Source organism: Momordica charantia, assembly GCF_013281855.1.
Source record: "Momordica charantia cultivar OHB3-1 chromosome 3 unlocalized genomic scaffold, Mcharantia_2.0 BLBB01000003.1, whole genome shotgun sequence".
Lineage (NCBI taxonomy): Eukaryota > Viridiplantae > Streptophyta > Magnoliopsida > Cucurbitales > Cucurbitaceae > Momordica > Momordica charantia.
Genome location: NW_028275161.1, coordinates 21478875 through 21499414, shown reverse-complemented (window position 1 = coordinate 21499414; position 20540 = coordinate 21478875). Strand labels below are relative to the sequence as shown.

The following is a 20540-nucleotide window of genomic DNA, read 5'->3' as shown; positions in this document are numbered from 1 at the left end:
TGGTGTAAAATTTTCGTTATGAAAATATCTAACTTAGCTCCATTTACTACCAATGACCTCAGGTGTATTACAGAAACAAAGTCTCTTACTAGTTCATGAGAAATTTTGTTTTTTAGTATGACAGGATATAAATTTAAACTCTCTGACTTTATGTTTGGATACCTATACCTTAACCCACAGAATTATGTTCGGGTTGGTTATCACAATTATTTGAACGACAATATATATGTTAATGGTAGTTTTAAATACTTTTTAGTGCTCAATTTAAAACACACATGTAAAACACACAATGAAACTCCCAAATTACATAGTATATGGAATTGGGTTGAGATGAAGGGGAATTTTCTTGCGAACAGTGAGGCCATGTTCTTCACTAATATCCAATTCGCCGGCCATCTCCTCCGGCAGCTTCCAATCGAACCAGTACAAAAGGTTGGCCAATACATATTCAAAAGAAGCAAGCCCAAACGAAATTGCAGGACACTTCCTCCTTCCACTCCCAAATGGAATGAATTCAAAGTCTTGGCCTTTGAAATCAACTGAATTCTTCTCCATGAATCTCTCTGGGATGAACTCGTTTGGGCTCTCCCAAGTCTCGGGGTCTCTTTGTATCGCCCAAGCATTGATCCAAATGCTGGTTTTTGATGGAATTTGGTAGCTTTCTTCTAAGGTTACGATTCCCGATGTTTCTCGCGGTACAAGTAGAGGAGCTAGTGGATGCAATCTCAGAGACTCTTTTATCACACAGTTCATGTACTCCATCTTTTTAGTATCCTCCATCTCAATCTTTGTCTTCTTTCCAACTATCCTTCTAATTTCTTCTTGAACTTTCTTCATCGCTTGTGGGTTCCTCGTTAGCTCTGCCATTGTCCACTCCAAACCTATTGCAGTTGTCTCAGTTCCACCCACAAGCATGTCCTGCAAAGGCAAGAACAATAAGTATTCATCAGTTTCTTTTCCTCCTCTCAAAAAATTATTCAATGCAATAAACAGCTCGATGGGCATTTTCACTATTTTAAAATTCTTTCTCATACATCCAATGAAAAATCTTTTATCATTTGTTAGGGGTGAAATAAGTATAATACTTGGATTAAATCTTGACAATTCAAAAATTACAACTTGTCAATTTTTATAAAAAGTATCTGTTTTGTATTTCTCTCTTGGTTGTCGAATAATTTTCGAACCAACTAGGAAAGTTCAAGCAAAGCCAACAATAATTTGTGGTGTGCATGTGAGAGAGAGGGACAGAAACAAACCAGTAAAATTGCTTTGATATTGTCCCGAGAGAAACAATAATCAAGGGCTTCGTCTCGTTGCAGTTGAAGCATGATATCCACAAAGTCTTTCACATCGGATTGATGATCATCAGTTCTCATCATCTTTTCCCTATGTTTTTCAATAACCTCATCAAAAAATGCATCCAATGTTTGGAAAGTACTTTTGAGCTCTCCAATGAATCCTCTCAACACATCAATCCATCGAAAGCCAGGGAAGAAATCCGCAACACAAAACCCTGCCATTAGCACCATAACCCTTCTCGACACCTCTCCAAATCTGCTCTTCCCATTTTCATCCTCAAACTTCTCTCCTAAAACGCATCTCGAGACTATATTGTTCGAGGTTGACAACAACAGCCGGTTAAGATTCACTGAAGAAGAAGAAGAATCATTATCCTCAATACAAGCTTTATGAACCCTTTTGACAAGTAATGCAACTTCTTCGTCCCTCACGTGCTGGAATGACTCCACTCTTTTGGCACTTAAAAGCTCCATAACGCAAAATTTTCTTGCTTCTCTCCAGTACTCTCCATATGGAGCAAAACCCACGTCGTGGCATCCGTAGAGTAAGATATTTGCGGCTGTAATTTGGAGCCTGTTGGAGAATGTGATGTCGTGGGACTTGATGATTTCTCTAGCTAGTTTTGAAGATGAAATTACGAGAGTTGGGATGTGGCCTAATTTGAGGAACATAATAGGGCCATATTTGTTGGAAAGAGTGGCCAGAGATCGGTGTGGGAGGGTTTCTATTTGGTGAAGGTTGCCAATTATGGGGAGTTGTGGTGGTGAAGGAGGTAATAAGTTGCTGTTTTTGGCTCTGAAGAGCTTGAGTAGAAGTAGGAAGAAGAGGAAGATGAGAGAAAAAGAGATGGCATTATTGAAGTGATGAATTGTGGCTCCATGTGGGGCTTGGAGATTTGAGGATATTGGATCCATTTTTTCTCTCTTTTTTGGTATATTTGTAATGGCCCATGGTGCACGTGAATGCTAAACTGCATGCAATGTGACTCAAGCGCGTTTCATCGTGTAATGATTTTGTTGACTATTGTGTCATCGTGCGACTCTCTCTATCCAAAAATAGTGATTTTGTTGACTATATATCATGTGGAAGAATACTTAGTTCCTTAACTAAAAGAGTAATTTTACTCTCGTCACCGAATCTTTGACAATTCAGAGATGTAAAAATAGAGACTTTTTTATAAATGTGAATGAGTTTTTTAATTTTTCTAATGGTGGCGAGGATAATATTTGATCCTTACTGTTAATTTTCTACTGGTGAACGTTAAAATTGGACGATGATTAGTTTTACGTGACACTTATGATAGTTAGCAAGTTGGCAGAAACTTAGAAGAAAAATTAGGTTACCTAGGGGCCCTTTTGAAGTTCTCGTTTTTTATTTTCTTAAGATATCTAAGTATTTTGCAACTAACTATTTAAGTGTTAATTAGTGAGCACCTGTCTTTTTTTTACACTATAATATGTGGAGGTAGGGTATCGAACTCACATCCTCTTTATTGAAGATATATGTTAATTAACATTGAGCTATGTTCGCTTTAGCAATGAACACTTATCTCGCTGACCATCCTCTTTTATATTTAGATCTTATTTATAAAAAATTTAATGTTGGTCGGTGTAGGATAATTGCACGCCAATCACGAACCAATTATTTTCCTAAAACTAAAAACTCCACAGTTTTCGAACACCTAATTATTTTCCTAAAGTAAAAGTAAAACCTCCACAATAACTTTCAACAAAGAACGCCGTAGGCGGCGGCGGCGGCAGGGAATGCAAAGCAAAATTACATTACGATCAGACAGAGATTTGCCTGATCATCATTTTTAGAGTGCTTTTATTTTTCCTTAGAAATTGATTTTTTTTGTTTAAGGGAAAAAGTCCCCAATTCATTGTATTTAGAAAATAATTCTTTTCTTAGGGAGATTCAGATCACCTCAGCTTTTTTGTTGTTACAAATACATATACATTGCACCCACATTTAAAATTTTACATAATGCGATAAATATATATATTTCTTTCGCACATGGATAAGCCTTCTAGAATTAATATCACTCAATTGATCATATTATAATTATCGAGTGGTAAATACGGCAAACAAATTTAAAGATATAACAAATTTAGTATTTACATTTTAGTTTTGTAAATATATTAGAATTTTATAAAAAAAAATGGAAGTCCAAATAATAAAAGGTCAAATTTAACCTCGTATACTGATATACCACTTATATAACACTGGTATATATATTTGATATAAATTGGATATACCTTTGATTTGATTTGATTTACTGTTGATATAACAACTATGATATCCATTCATATAACTACTAATATGATTATATTATTTAATATTTATTGATTTATCATTAATATAGTTGTGATATATACTTGATATGTCTCTGATATACCACTGATATAATACTGACATACAATTGATTTACTTTTGACAGAACTACGATATCTATTAAGATAACTTCTAATATGATTTACCACTGATATATATGATATAATTATGATTTCTATTGATATAAAGTTTGATATGATTATATGATTTACTATTGATTTATCACACTGATGTACACTTATATATAAGTGATATATACTTGATATGCCTCTAATTTACTGTTGATATACAAATGATATACTACCGATATAACTATGATATCTATTCATATAACTTCTTATATGATTATATGATTTACCACTGATATAACATTGATATATCTGTGATATGTACTATTTAATATGCCTCTAATTTACCACTGATATATATTTGATATAACAATGATATCTACCGATATAACTATACTATCTGTGTGTTGATATAACACTAATATATCCATTAATTTTTTTTAGATGAAAAAAATGGTGCAAACAAAGAAAATGAAATCTAAAGTTATTGCATAAAAGATTGATATGGACCATGAATTAAAAAAAAAAGGTTAAAAATCTAATATACTTTTATAAATTTAAACATCGGATATCCCTTATATTTAGTATCTAATTAATATTAATATAGATTAAATAGTAGTGATATAGCAATTAAAATTATTAATAATATTAGTATATCAATCAACAAATTGCAACGATAAACTACAATTTAAACAATTGATATACCATTGAAAATTAAACATTTGATATACCTTATATTTAGTATATCAGTTACAAATGTATTTAGTATATCATAAAATTAGAGGTACATCATATGTATATTAGATGTATAATACGTACATCTGATGTATATCAGGAGTATATCGAATGTATATCAAATGTAGATTGAAACTACATTAGAGATACATCGGATGTAGATCAGATAAACATCGAGTGTATATCCGATAATATACATCAGGTGTATACCAGAAATACATCGTGCGTATAGTAGATATATATCGGACGTATCGTCTGATATAGATCAGATGTCATGAAGGTAAAATTGGAATAATAAAAATTCAAATATTTTGTTATATTTGCAAAATACAAAAGAGGTTAATGAATGCTCTGGTTCCCTTTCCTTCTGTGGGGAGGAAGATGTTGGAAAATATGTTTTGAATGAGATTGCTAATTTCAAACAAGTTTTGATTTCTTCATTAATTGTGACTAATGTCACAAGGGAGAGATTTTGGAAATTTCAAAACCATATTGGTAAAAAGGCCCACCATTTCAAAGTACTCAAGAAGGAAATACCAGCCTCCGGAAACGGGTAAAGGTAGCTTGATTGGGCTCCAAAAATATTGCAACTTTGCAATTGGGAAACAGAATGATGGAATATCATTGGTAAGAGGAGACTCCTAAAAGTCACAAACTGATTATAGAGGAACGTGCTAGAGAAGTTGATGTTGAGCTTATATCATTAGAGCCTGCTAGGTAGCCCTGTCGATCGCCATGAAAGCAGTATGTTGGAATGCCTGAGGTTTGGGCAATCCAAAGGCATTCCGAGTCAGATGTGACTCTTTGAGTTAGTGAAAATTTGAACGAAACTGGAGCACTAGACGGAGAGGAAACAACTCAAAGGAATTGTCTTGAAAAGCTTACCATTCATTATTGATACAATTCGATTTATACACACGGGAAGTTAGAAACACTAACCTCGTAAACCCACTAACTACAGCACTAACTTAGTGGGTTCTAACTGTTACTTAAACAATTGACAAACCGACATTACTGAACAAATAATAATAAAATACAGATAATAGTACAAAAGACAAATAACAACATATAAAAGAAACGGTGCATTTAATGAGAGATCTTAACATCCCCCCTCAAACTAGAGGGTGAGGGAAGAACACCGAGTTTGCCTCTCATCATAGTGAAGCTATGTTCTGACAATGGTTTGGTGAGTCCATTTGCTAGCTGGTCTGCAGAAGGGACGTATCTAACATCAAGTTTCTTTGCAAGTACTCTATCCCTGACAAAATGAATGTCAATTTCTACATGTTTGCTTCTTGAGTGAAATACTGGATTGGCTGCAAGAGATAAGGCACTAATGTTATCACACCAAACAACGGAAACTTTTGTGTGAGACTGATTAATTTCAGCAAGTAGTGACTGTATCCAACTAATTTCAGCAGCTGTATGAGCAAGAGAACGATACTCGAATTCGATACTAGATCTTGCTACGACATGTTGTTTCTTTGATGACCAAGAAACTAAAGCATTGCCAAAGAATACACAGTGAGCTGCAATTGATTTTCTATCATCAACATTACAAGCCCAGTCAGCATCAGAAAAAGCAATAATATCTAAAAAATCAGACTTCGGAATGTGAAGACCATAGAGTAAAGTTCCCTTTAGGTACCGAAGCACCCTTTTTACTGCTTGCCAATGAACCAATGTTGGTTTCTGGAGGAATTGGCTTAGCTTATTAATAATGTATGAAATCTCAGGTCTGGTGTGTGTGAGATACTGCAACGCGCCAATAGTACTTCGATATTTGGTTGGATCTGTCATTGGTTCTCCTTCATTAACTGACAATTGTTTGCTTGTGACTGTTGGAGTAGGACATGATTTCAGTGAGATATATCAAGCTTTTCCAACAAATCAAGTATATATTTAGTTTGAGATAAATAGAAACCATTGTTGTTCCTATGAACCTCAAATCCAAGGAAATATGAAAGCTCACCTAGGTCCTTAAGAGAAAACTCTTTGTTCAAATCAGTCACAAATCGATTTATAATGCCATTATCATCACCTGTCACTAGTATGTCATCCACATAAATCAAAACATATACTTTGACTTTTGTTGTAACATGACCAAATAACGAGTTATCAGCTTTCGAATTCTTAAATCCCCATTTGAGTAATACACTTTTCAGTCTGTCATACCAAGCTCTTGGAGCTTGTTTTAGTCCATATAATGCCTTATTTAACTTGCACACATAGCTAGGTTTCTTCTGATCTACGAATCCATCTGGTTGAGCCATATAAACAGCTTGTTCTAGATATCCATTTAAAAAGGCATTGTTTACATCTAGTTGTCTCACACACCAATCATTACTTGCAGCTAGAGTCAAAATAATTCTAATTGTTGACGATTTTACTACTGGACTGAACGTTTCAGTAAAATCAATACCTGGATTTTGATGAAATCTTTTAGCCACAAGCCTTGCTTTATACTTCTGTATGCTTCCATCTGAATTTCGTTTGATTTTAAACACCCACTTGCATCCAACAAGGTTGAAACTAGATGAATACGGTACTAGACCCCAAGTGTTATTCTTTTCCAGTGCCTTCATTTCAGTTTCCATAGCTTCTGTCCATTTTTCTGATTGCAAGGCTTCATTAACTGACCTGGGTTCTTGATTATCAGAAGCATCAGAATGACAATTAACATGATAAGAGAGAAAACTGTTGATTTTTGGTTTGAAAATACCACTTTTGGACCTTGTTTGCATTGGATGGCTAGAAGAGACTTGTGTGTTTATAAGGTCAGTAGAATGTGCAGGCTGCAAATTGGTAATTGGTATATTCTCAAGATGGTCTGCTGGTAAGTTTTCACAAATTGAATTGTTGTTGTTTGTTTGAGAAATTGGAAGCAAGGATGGTTCTATTGCAGTAAGTCTTCTTTCACTGTGTTGGTTTGCTTGTGAAGAATACGCTGGCAGAGAACTTGACATAGACTGAAAATTTGGACTGGAGGATTGAATTGTTGCTTTGGTTTTTGAAGACTCTGACACACATGAATTCTGAGTAGGAAAATCAAACCAAGAAACTATGGTATCATTAGACTGCTGTTTTGACAGAGAAGTAGTAAGGAAACCTGTTTTGAAAGGAAAATCCTTTTCATTGAAGATGACATGCCTAGAAATATACAACCTTCCACTTGAGCTTAAACACTTATAACCTTTGTGAGCTTCACTATAGCCTAGGAAAACACACTTTGTGCTATGAAATTGAAATTTATGAGTTTGATAAGGTCGAAGACAAGGAAAACAAGCACTCACAAACACTCTAAATGTTGAATAATCTGGAATTTTTGAATGTGCCTTCTCTAAAGGTGATATATTCCGTAGCACTAATGTTGGAAGTCTATTTATGAGATAGACTGCTGAAGAGAAAGCATCCCACCAGAAATGAAGAGGTAAAGCTGCTTGTGCTAGTAAAGTGAGTCCCATCTCCACTATATGCCTATGTTTTCTTTCTACCATGTCATTTTGCTGACTTGTATGTGGACAGGGGTGCCTAAAAGCAATTCCATTTTCTTTTAAGAAGTGGGAGAAAGATCTAAACTCTCCACCCCAATCACTTTGAAGTGTTTTTATTTTGCTTTCTAACTTATTTTCTACTAAGGCTTTGTATTGAGTGAATTCTTGAAAAGTTTCTCCTTTATGTTTCAAGGGAAATATATGAGTAAGTCTAGAATAATCATCTACAAAACTAATGTAGAACCTAAAGCCAGAAGTAGATACTATAGGTGACAGTCCCCAAAGATCACATTGTACAAGCTCAAGTGGTTTAGTTGTAATAGAGAATGAACTTTTGAAAGGTAAAAAGTGAGACTTACCATATTGACAAGCATCACAAAAACTGGACTTTTCATTACCAAGAACAGTTACATTGATTTTTTTGAAAATAGAAGACATAACTTTTTCTGGATGACCCAATCTTTAGTGCCATACATCATTAGAAACATTACATTGACTTGGAAATGTAGTAGCAACAAAGGTATTTACAGATACTTTAGGAACTTGAATTCTAGAAACTGACTCCTTGACTCTAGCAGAAGCAATAGACACATTTACAGAAGACTTAGATATTGACTCTTTGACAGAAAAGGAAGACTTTAACTGCTCTTTGGTGGTAGATACTTGAACACTTCGTTGACGGGGCTTTGGATTTCCAAGGGGTAGCTTGAGTTGATATAGTCCATCTTTAAGACTCCCGTGCAATAGAACCCTCTTTGTTTCCTTGTCCTTGACCAAACAATAAGAAGGGTGAAATTCCATAAAACAATTATTGTCAAAAGTGAACTTTGCAACACTCAATAAATTTCTTTTAATTTGAGGAACATGTAATATATTTTTTAGTTTAAAACTAGGGTAATGGTGGTTTGTATGCTGGAGATGTACAGAATTATGTCCAACATGTGATATTAACAATTGATTTCCATTACCAACAGTTAGTCTGCTCTTACCATTATAGTCAGACTTAATGCCCAGATTTCCAAGATCTGCTGTTATGTGGTTGGTGGCTCCACTATCAATTAGCCAATTTGGATTAGTAACAATCTCTGGGGTTGCAAGATAGGCTGCATTACGATTTCCACTATCCTGAGATGTCGAGGAAGAACTATTAGCATTAAATCCTACAAACTCACGGTTGAACCTCTTGAAACAAACAGCAGCAGTATGACCATATTTACCGCATAATTGACAAGTCGGTTTGGAGGATCCTCCTCTAAAGTTAAAATTTTTTCCTCTGCCTCTTCCTCTAAAATTTCCAGAAGGTGACTTACCTGGAGCTTGAGTCTGTTGTTTGTAACCAGATTGCTCTTGTCTATTATAAGCATAGTTAGCACTGAGATTTTCCACACTATCATTTGAACTAACAACATTTAGTCTCATAAGTGTATTCTCGAAAGTAAGTAAAGTGGCATATAATTCTTGCCAACTGATAGAGTCCTTACCTTCAATTTGACACACTATCGGTATATATTCAGCCTCTAATCCTGACACAACACAAGACATCAGATAATTAAGAGTGACTGGCTCACCTGCAAGTTTTAAGTTCTCTGAAGTTTGTTTCATGAAAGTCAAGTACTCTGACATCCTCATCGTGCCTTTCTTTGTAGTTTGTAAAACTTTCCTTAATTGAATCATTCGAGCTTTGCTTGCTACTCCAAATAGATTCTCAAGAGCTTGCCAAACCTCTTGAGAGGTTTTGAGTTCAACAACTTCACATGCAACCAACGGCGTCATGGACCCAAATAACCATCCAAGGAGAGCTTGATCAGTAGCCCTCCATTCTTCATACTCTGGATTCAGCATAGGGTCTGATGTTCCTTCTTCATCAGCAGCGGCAACAAAAACATCAGGTTGTAGTCTTGTTCCCAAGACAAAACCATCCACCTTTTGTCCACGAAGTACTGCTAGTACCATACCTCTCCACAATGAATAGTTCTTGTCATCCACCTTCACAGTGAGTACAGTTCCCAAAGGATGACCAAAAGAAGAGGAAACTACAGATGCACTATTCTGCTGATTTGCTATAGTATTTCCTTGAGTAGCAGAAGAAACTTCCTCGGTGGCCATTAAAGCGTTTGCTGTGATGGCTCTGATACCAAGTGAAAATTTGAACGAAACTGGAGCACTAGACGGAGAGGAAACAAATCAAAGGAATTGTCTTGAAAAGCTTACCATTCATTATTGATACAATTCGATTTATACACACGGGAAGTTAGAAACACTAACCTCGTAAACCCACTAACTACAACAGCACTAACTTAGTGGGTTCTAACTGTTACTTAAACAATTGACAAACCGACATTACTGAACAAATAATAATAAAATACAGATAATAGTACAAAAGACAAATAACAACATATAAAAGAAACGGTGCATTTAATGAGAGATCTTAACAGAGTCACAAAAATCCCCATATGGAATATCATTGGCAATAGGAGACTCTTAAAAGTCACAAGCTGATTATAGAGGAGCGTGTTACAGAAGTTGATATTAAACTTATATCGATAGAGGTTGTTAGACAGCCCTGCCGATCGACATGAAAATAGTACGTTGGAATGCCTGAGGTTTGAGGAATCCAAAGGCATTTCGAGTCATATGTGACTCTTTGAGTCACAAAAATCCCCATATGGAAACTAAGTGTATGAAATGGATTAATTATTTATGGCGTGTTACTAGTAGTAGTTATGTTCTTTTGAAAGCAAGTAAGAGGTCAGGGTTCAGTAGTATACTGGTGCAAGAAAGGGTCAACAACATCTCCTATGCTATGTCCAAATTTTTGGATGTGGAACGATTAACAATAAATGAAGGCCTCCTTCTCGTTCAAATTCTATATCTCACCAAAGTGGTCCATGAATCGGACTGCCTAGAAGCGAATCACCTTATTTTGAGAAAGAAGAAGACTTGGTTCAAAGAATGTCCAAAGGAAGTGGTTGTTGTGCACGTTAAAGAGGACCTTAACTCTTTGTCAGGTTGCTTATCAAAATAAGCAATTTCATCTCACTCCTCTATTTTGTTGTCTTCAAGCTTTTCTCAATGCCCTTTTAATCTCTAAGATGTTTATCCGAGTTCAAATGTAGTTCAAGTGATTTTTGTCTTTTAATGAAATTTTATTTTTTTTCAAAAAAAAAAAGTTGACATTTTTTTAAATATATATTAAAATTTAGCTATCCAATCCAATTTCCCTTAATAAAACTTAAAATTTTGGAATATTTATTTGAAATTTTAATTTTCATATAAAATGTTACGTACTTTTTTTAATTTTAAATTCTAGAGAATCCTTTTTTTTTTCTAAAGCTAAAAATTATTGTCTTCCATGAGAAAATTATACATAACCTAAGTTATCATATATGTTTTCTTTTCTAAAAGAAAAAATTAGAAATAAGAAAGAATGATGTCTTTTGAATGGAAAAGAAGCATAGAGAAAAAAGAAGTCAGAACAAGCATAATTTAGTGATAATTAGATCTATTTCGTTCCAATTAAAAACTAAAAAGAAGAGAAAAAAAGTTACAACCTTCATAAATAATCTATTAGGACCAATTCACGCAACACAGCCACACCAAACACCAAATTGCTTAACGAAACACCCAAATTAAAATTACATAGAATTAAATGGTGTTGGTTTGAGATGGAGGGGAATTTTCTTGTGATCAGTGAGGCCATGTTCTTCACTCATATCCAACTCTCCGGCCATCTCCTCCTGCAGCTTCCAATCAAACCAGTACAGAAGATTGGCCAATGCATATTCAAAAGAAGCAAGCCCAAACGAAATTCCAGGGCACTTCCTTCTTCCACTCCCAAATGGAAGAAACTCGAAGTCTTGGCCTTTGAAATCAAATGAATTCTTCCCCATGAATCTTTCCGGGATGAACTCGTTTGGGCTCTCCCAGATCTTGGGATCCCTCTGTATTGCCCAAGCATTGATCCAAACGTTGGTTTTTGATGGAATTTGGTAGCCTCCCAGGTTTGCGATTTTCAACGTTTCTCGTGGCACCAACAGCGGAGCTGGAGGGTGTAATCTTAGAGATTCTTTTATCACACACTTCATGTACTCCATCTTTTCAGTGTCTTTCGTTTCAATTTTTGGTTTCTTTCCAACTATTTCTCTTACCTCTTTTTGGACTTTCTTCATGATTGTTGGGTTTTTTATTAGTTCTGCCATTGTCCATTCCAAACCTACTGATGTTGTGTCGGTTCCACCTACAAACATATCCTGCCAATTTGGACAACATATTATTGACCCAATTCCAAATAAAAATTATGGGGTAAATTATATATAAGTGTTGGAACTCGTATATGAATTAAATTGACTCAATCCATCAATTTAAGTTTTTAAGTTGTATGTTGGTTTATTCATCTTTAACATGATATCAAAGTAGTAGATTCTGTGTTCAGGGTTATGGACAGTTGTACCCCAAACATATCTAACCCCTCAAACACGAATGAGAACAATACCAGGGACCTTAACCCAGGTATATGTGTACTTTTACTTTTCAAATTTTTAAGAGCTCCTAAATTTTTTATACTGTTTAATAAATCTTAAACTTTAAATAATGTCTAATAAGTTTTTTAACTTTCAATTTTGTATATACTAGGTCCGAATAGATTCCAAATTTAATAAACAATACCCTTCAACATTTAGGGACTTATGAGAATATATATACTTTAATTTTCAAAGTTTAGAGATTTATTAGACATAACATTGGAAGTTTACTTAAAAAAAGAAAAAAAAAACATTGGAAGTTTAAGAATCATATCGAAAACTTTTCAGAGTTCAAAAATTACTAAATTTATATTAAAAATTTGGCAGTAAGAGATATAAATCTGAGTATTCATAATTTGGAGCCTTCCCCGAAGCCAAAAAGCATCGGGAAAACTGAAAAATCTGGCTCAGACTCAACCAACATAACATGTGTGTATGCATGCAAGAAAGAGATCAAGCCAGAGAGAGAGAGAACCAGTAAAATTGCTTTGAGATTGTCCCTCGTGAAACGATAATCGGATGTTTTGTTCTGTTGCAGTTGGAGCATGATATCCACAAAGTCCTGTTCATCAGATTTATCATCACTCTCTCCCATCTTTTCCCTATGTTTTTCAATCACCTTATCAAAAAACGCATCCATTGTTTTAAAAGTAGTTTCGAGTTCTCCGATGAATCCTCTCACCACATCAATCAATCCAAAGCCAGGGAAGAAATCCGCAACACAAAACCTTGTCAATAACTCCATAATCTTTCTCGTCACCCCTCCAAATTTGCTGTCTCCATTTTCGTCCTCAAACTTCTCTCCCAAAACACATCTCGAGATTATATTGTTGATAGTTGCCAGTAACAACTTGTTAAGATTTGTCGAAGAAGAAGAATCACAACTTTTACGAATCCTCTTGATAAGTATTGCAACTTCTTCATCTCTCACGTGCTGGAAAGAGTCCACTCTTTTGGCACTTAAGAGCTCAACAACGCAAATTTTCTTGGCTTGTCTCCACAACTCTCCACAGGAGCCGAAAGCGATGTCGTGGCAACCGTAAAGGAGGTGATTTGCAGCGGTGTTTTGGGCCCTGTTGCAGAATATGATGTCTTGGGACTTCATGACTTCTCTAGCTAATTTTGCAGATGAAATTATGAGAGTTGGGGCGTGGCCTAGTTTGAGGAACATTATAGGGCCATATTTGTTGGAAAGAGTGGCCAGAGAAAGGTGTGGGAGGGCTCCTATTTGGTGAAGGTTACCAATTATTGGGAGTTGTGGTGGTGAAGGGGGCAATAAGTTGATGTTTTTGGCTCTGAAGAGCTTGAGTAAAATTAGGAAGAAGAGGAAGAGAAGGAAGATGAGAGGAAAAGAGATGGGATTATTGAAGTGAATTGTAGCTCCATATGGACCTTCAACAAGTTGTTGCCAAATTTGGTGCAGATTTGAGGATTTTGGATCCATTTTTCTTTCTTTTTGGTGGTGTGGTTTGAGAGATTGCATGTTCTTCGAGCCATATTTATAATTTGTGTGAATGCCGAGTGCATGAGTGAGGATTGCAAGATAAAGATGACTTTAATTCATTTGGATATCCATGAATTCTTTACAAAAACAAAAATGTGAAAGAGAAACCGTGATATCAATGTTAAGGATACCACGTTGAAAAGAAAAAGGGACATCGTATTATAATAGACATGGACTATCTCTCTCATTGCCAATTAGTTTTAAAATACAATCTCATGAGCCCATTCAAACGAGCATCGGTCAAGATCTCAATTCAATATATTAGAGGAGATTTCCATGACAGGTAATTTTACCTGTCGAGAAATTATAAAAAGTATTTCAAATCTATATATCTTAATTATCAAGGGGTATGCAAATTTTTAACATGCATCCAACCGTTTTTATTCGATAGAGACGATTACAATATTATGGTAGTCTTATTGAATAATTTTTCATTAAAAATGTGATCAAGGTGACTTACACAAGATATCGTTGAAGGTAGGTGAAGGATAACACATAACCAACAAACAATGGGATAGAGAAACAAAAGAGAATAGAAAGTTTGAAGGGAGGAGACAAGTGATTTCTTTCAAAAGTTTTAATATTATTATTGAAATTTCATAAACGTTTCAAAAATACATTTGGACAGAAATCCCACCTTCCATTAATATTTTAAATAAATTAGGACTCTATATCAATAACCGTTGAGTTAGGTTCGTTTTAACGATATTTACAAATTTATTGATGAGGAAAAGTATTTGTAAATATGATAATATTGAGGGTGGATCTGGAATTAGAAACTTAATGCCACGTAACATTCATGCCTACACGGCTTAAGAAACAAGACAAGTGAGAATGGGTATTTTCTGTGAGTTGATTTAAGGAAAAAACTTTAACGGTGGCTAATGCAAATTTATTGATGACCAAAACTATTTGTAAATATGACCTTTCTCTTTTTTTTATATCTACCACTAATTTATTTATATAGTCGTCCAAGTTTAGCAATAATTGATATCTGTCTTTCATCAAGAAGTCATGAGTTCGAATCTTTTCATCCATTTGTTGTAAAGTCATCGAGTTTAACTTAACAATAATTGATACTTGCTTTCATCAAGAAGTCATGACTTCGTACAAAAATAATTTTATATATTAGTTCTAACGAAAATGTTTATCTCCGTCTGGTATGCTTTTTATGCTTCATATTATTTAGAAATTAATTCTATTATTAGAGATTCAGTACACCTAAGCTTTTGATGGATTCCACATTTCTTTCATAAATGAGTTAATGGAAAATCTCTCTACAAAAATTCTGTTTCTTATCAATGGTAAAGAGACAATAGGATATTTTGTGTCAAAGAAAAAAAAGGATATTAACACTTTTTGGCAGTTTCACATTTTATATTCATATTTCTTAATCACAATTATGTCACTAAACCCAATTTTCTAGTGCCCAGTGCACTCTCCTTTTCAATACTTCAATCCTAAGAACTTTAAATTTTAAGTGTGTTTGACTTAGAACAATCTTCGATCTATTGGTATGTTGAATTTATTTTTGTACTTATACTACAACAAAAGTTGATGCAATTTTTCATACATATTTTGTAACATTGGTGCGAATGAAGATAGAGAATGTTATAGCTCGTTTGGTAACGTTCCCGTTTCTTGTTTCTCATTTCCAGTTTTCTTAAGAAATCTAAGTATTTTACTACTAACTTTAATTTTGTTTCTTGTTTCTCTCTTGTGAACATTCACACAATTGTATAGAAATTTTGGTAACAATCAAAATGTTTTATTGTTTCCATTTCCGATTTGTTCTAAAACATAAATAAAAATATTGTTTTTATCATATTTGAATTTTTAAAAGTTGAAACCATGCAACACATTTTTTTTATTAAAAAGAAAGGAACATAAACAAGAACAGGAATGTTACCAAACAAGTCCTTAATTATAAATTTAGAAAGACATTTAGTTGTTTTTATTTTTAGAAATTTCATTATATATTTAGACCGGACGGATGCACGTTGAGACAGGGACATGTGCCCCCCTGGATTATAAATATATATAATGTAGTATGATTAATTACAATAAGATCCTGTGGCTGAGTGGTTTTCTCTTCCCCTTGTGCCTCACCTTCTTTTATTTTTGTTTTTGGCTTCCTCCGGGCCTTGGCTTCATTTTTTTTTTTTTCTTCTTCTTTTTTATATTGATTAAAGTTTTTTTTTATATATTTATATTGATTTTTTAAAATATAATTTTATTAAATTTTATTTTTAAATATATTTTTATTCTTTTATGTTTTGCTTTTAAATATTTTCTATTGATTTTTTTCTTTTAAATATAATTGTATCGATTTTACATCCTCTCAGGATCGATTCCCACGTTCTTTTATTTTTGTTTTTACTTCCTCTGCTTCTTGGCTGCATTGTTTATTTCTTTTTTATATTGATTAAAGTTTTTTAAATATATTTATATTGATTTTTTTAAATATAATTTTATTGAATTTTGTTTTTAAATATATTTTTATTGTTTTATGTCTTGTTTTTAAATATTTTCTATTGAATTTTTGTTTTTAAGTATATTTTTATTGATTTTTGTTTTAATATGTTTTTATTGATTTTTGGTTTTCAAATATATTTTTATGGGTGAATCTCTATTTTGATTTGTTTAATATACTTTTTGTTGGGATCGATTTCTAAACTTTAGTCTATTTTAGTTTTTTGAAAATATTTTTTCATTTAAAATAAAATATTTTAATTTTTATATCTAATTAAGTTTTTTTAATCAAAATATGTGTAATTTTGTTTATATCATGAAACATATTTCTTTTAATAAATTTAAATTTATAATCCTAAACTTAGATAAATGTCATAATTGTTATTCCCCGCTTCAATAAAACTCACTAATTTATAAAAATCAAGCTTCTAAAATAAGGTTGGATTAATATATAAAATCTACTGTTAAATAACTATGTGAAAACTTATAAATAAATAATAAAAAAAAAACTATTTGTTATCTTTGTCTGAATCCTATCAATTTTTCATTAAATTTTTTTTTATAACTTATTTGACACATGAGAATATTGTTTTCAACAAATTTCAAATGAAAATCTATTGAATGACAAATTTGTGACATAAGTGAAAATTACTGCACCTATCCAAATGTAAGATGCAAATTGATACACAAGTTAAATTGAATATTTTTCATTATATTTATTTGCATTTGTGCTCCTAACTTGAAATCCTAGATTCGCCACTGAGGTACTCCAATTAAATTGTTTTTATTTCCAGAAACTATTATTATCCAAAAATTTTGCCAACTTTTTAAATTTTTAGCGACGAATTCTGAGGTTGATTATACATTGTGTTCATTTATATGGAAATTCAGCTTTGCAAATAATGAAAATTAAAATAAAAAAAGCGACGAAAACGTGAATATGTCGCAATAGCCATGAAGTTTTTATTTGGTCACTAGCCACATTATTAGTGACAGAAATGTCAATGCGCTTGTGCGACAAAACTACTTTCGTCTCAAATTTAATATAAACGTTGTTTGTGCAACGAAACTACTTTTTGTCGCAAATTTTCAACAAAAGCGTATTTTCTTCACCTAAAGTCTTCGACGAATGGCGAAACTTGCGACGAAACTGATTTCGTCACTGACAACATTTTGCGACGAAATTTACTTTCCAATGACGAAAATATTTCGGCGTTGAAAGTCCTAATTTTTGTAATGATGTCCTACTCGACTAGAGACAAACCACCCAATCAAACCAACTGAAGGAGACGGCCCCGACTAGAGTGCGAGCAAGGTACTTTCACAGATTCTTACTTAACTTTTCAACTTTTTAGGCATGAGAGAGTAAATTGGACTTAGTACCATCCACTAGTGTACATGTCTAAGTATCTATCAAAGCGTTTGACATCGGAAGCCCGAATTCAAATCCTACATAATACATGTACTTATATTATTTTAATTTACAAACAGCTATTTGTTTAATTATAACATATGAGCTATTCACATACCAAATTTTTGTAACGCACACACTTAAGGAAACACCCAAATAAAATTAAATTACACAGGATAGGGTATTGATTTGAGATGGAGAGGAATTTTCTTGCGAACAGTTTGCTCATGTTCTTCAGTCACGTCCAATATCTCCTCTGGTAGCTTCCAATGGAACCAGTAGAGAAGGTTAGCCAAATGCATATTCAAAAACAAGCAATCCCAAATGACATTCCAGGGCACTTCCTTCTCCCACTCCCAAATGGAATGAATTCAAACTCTTAGCCTTTGAAATCTACTGAACTCTTCTCCATGAATCTCTCTGAATGAACTCGTTTGGGCTCTCCCAAATCTTAGAGTCTCTTTGTATTGTCCAAGCATTGATCCAAACGCTGGTTTTTTATGGAATTTGGTAGCCTTCGTCTTCAAAGTTGACGATTCCTGATGTTTCTCATGGCACGAGTAAAGGAATCCGTGGATGCAGTCTCAGAGATTCTTTTATCACACACACACAACATGTACTCCATCTTTTCAATATCTTTCCTTTCAATTTTTGGCTTCTTTCCGACCACTCTTTTAACTTCTTGAGCTTTCGTCATGGCTATTGGGTTTATCATCAGTTGGCTCATTGTCCATTCCAAACCTACGACAGTTGTCTCACTTCCCCCTACAAACATGTCTTGCAAAGACAAATCATATACTCATTTACAAGTAAAACCAAACCTTAAATTATAAGTTAGTTCTAAACTTTCAATTATGTATCTAATGTATCTCATATTTTCTAGACATTTTTAAGTCTAAAGATTTATTAGACATATTTTAAAATTCAAATGCTTTCTAAACCTACCAGATTAAAAATTTATAGATTCATTAATCACTTTTTAAAGTTATATATTAGAATTTTTTTACAGCTCAAAGACATTAAATACCACACTAAATATCTAGCAATCATAAACTTACCATTTAACCTAAAAATAATAAAAAATAAAAAATATGGATAGTACACCATCTCATTTAACCTAAAAAAAAGGATTAGTAAGCATTTCTATGTGTCTTATTGTTATTAGTTAAAAAATTTTAATGTGACCCACTTGTCTATAATAGAATAATAAAATTATATCCTAAGCTAATGAAGTTCACACTTTTATGTGCAGTTAAAGAAAAACACTTAAGTATTTATGACTAGACATTTATCTTTTTTTAATCACCATTAAAATTTTTACCATTTACTTTTCTATTTATAAAATGCTAAAAAACTGTTCAAGTTCTTATTTTAATCAACAGAAGTTGCATATAAACATTTCAATATTGTTCGCGGGCAAATGTGTTCGCGTGCATGCGAGAGAGAATAGAAAGAAACCAGTAAAATTGCTTTGAAATTATCCTTAGTGAAAGGATGATCCAACGTGTCGTTTTGCTGCAGTTGGAGCAAGATATCCACAGAGCTCTTTTCATCGGATTGATCATCACTGCTCCTAATCTTTTTCTTATGTTCTTCAATCACCTCATCAAAAAAGGCATCCAATGTTTCAAAAGTTGTTTTAAGATCTCCAATGAATCCTCTCAGCACATCAATCCAAATTCCAAAACCAGGGAAGAAATCCGCAACATAAAACCCAGCCATTAGCACCATAACCTTTCTTATCACATCTTCAAATTTACTGTCTCCACTTTCATCCTCAAACTTCTCTCCAAAAACAACTTGTTAAGATTCACAGTCTCACCACCAACACGGCCTTTACGAATCCTTTTTCTCTCACGTGCTAGGAAGACTCCACTCTTTTGGCACTTAAAAATGCAAATTTTTTTGGCTTGTCTCCAGTAATATCCGTAAGGAGCAAAACCCCACGTCGTGGCATCTGTATAGCAAGAGATTTGCAGCTGTGGTTTGGGGCCTATTGGAGAATGTGATGTCGTGGGACTTCATGACTTGTCTAGCCATTTTTGCATATGAAACCACCAGAGTTGGAGTGTGGCCCAGTTTGAGGAGCATGAGGGGCACTATTTCTGAGAAAGAGTTGCCAGAGAGCGGTGTGGGAGGGTTCCTATTTGGCGAAGGTTGGCAATTATTGGGAGTTGTGGTGGTGAAGGAGGCAATAAGTTGCTGTTTTTGGCTCTGAAGAGCTTAAGTAAAAGAAGGAAGAAGGAAGGTGAGAGAAAGAGAGATGGGATTATTGAAGTGAATTGTGGCTCCAAAGTCAGTGGAGATTTGATGCCGACTGCATATGTGATAATTGCAAGATAAAAGATGAAGTTAATTCATGTACGTCTTTTTAGGTAAAATTATGGAAATTATATATTAGAAATAGACATTATCATACTATTATTCTCGTGTGGAATTACAAGTAGGAAGCGGTAGTAGAGCTTAGCGTCCTCTAGATGAACAGAAGTCGGCTTAGAAAAATAACAGCTTCTCAACGAAATTGAGAGTAGACACACAACTATTTGAAGAGAGGCTCCATAGTATTTTGAACAAGGTAAGGAAGGATTGTTAGAGTCTCAATTACTTGACTCTTAAAATTATTATGCAATTGAAAGACATTATTCTTTTTTACAAGGCAATTTAAGGTACAAAATTTAACTTTGATTTATGCCACTAACAATT

The 20540-nt window shown here is 33.7% G+C and overlaps 2 protein-coding genes and 2 pseudogenes across 2 annotated transcripts; all 4 read right to left on the bottom strand.

The window, feature by feature from the left end:
- Positions 1-225: 225 nt before the first annotated feature.
- LOC111009056 (phenylacetaldehyde oxime monooxygenase CYP71AN24-like) lies at positions 226-2193 on the bottom strand. Its single transcript, XM_022281987.2, has 2 exons — positions 1257-2193; positions 226-918 (listed from the first exon to the last, which is right to left on the bottom strand). The coding sequence occupies exons 1-2, from the start codon at positions 1968-1970 to the stop codon at positions 304-306; spliced, it is 1329 nt and encodes a 442-aa protein (XP_022137679.1). The 5' UTR covers positions 1971-2193; the 3' UTR covers positions 226-303.
- Positions 2194-11415: 9222 nt separating this feature from the next.
- LOC111008589 (phenylacetaldehyde oxime monooxygenase CYP71AN24-like) lies at positions 11416-13937 on the bottom strand. The gene is made up of 2 exons (XM_022281336.2): positions 12926-13937; positions 11416-12180 (listed from the first exon to the last, which is right to left on the bottom strand). The coding sequence occupies exons 1-2, from the start codon at positions 13931-13933 to the stop codon at positions 11566-11568; spliced, it is 1623 nt and encodes a 540-aa protein (XP_022137028.1). The 5' UTR covers positions 13934-13937; the 3' UTR covers positions 11416-11565.
- Positions 13938-17757: 3820 nt separating this feature from the next.
- LOC111008591 (cytochrome P450 71A1 pseudogene) lies at positions 17758-18917 on the bottom strand (annotated as a pseudogene).
- Positions 18918-19037: 120 nt separating this feature from the next.
- Positions 19038-20194, bottom strand: LOC148212571 (phenylacetaldehyde oxime monooxygenase CYP71AN24-like; annotated as a pseudogene).
- Between the last annotated feature and the right edge of the window lie 346 nt (positions 20195-20540).

Bases quoted from the DNA above. Each gene is read 5' to 3' on its own strand.
- LOC111009056 (XM_022281987.2), bottom strand. From the start codon at position 1,970: ATGTTCCTCAAATTAGGCCACATCCCAACTCTCGTAATTTCATCTTCA. The intron at 919-1,256 runs GTTTGTTTCTGT...TTGCCTTTGCAG, and splicing joins ATATCAAAGCAATTTTACTG to GACATGCTTGTGGGTGGAAC.
- LOC111008589 (XM_022281336.2), bottom strand. From the start codon at position 13,933: ATGCAATCTCTCAAACCACACCACCAAAAAGAAAGAAAAATGGATCCA. The intron at 12,181-12,925 runs GTTCTCTCTCTC...CCAAATTGGCAG, and splicing joins ATCTCAAAGCAATTTTACTG to GATATGTTTGTAGGTGGAAC.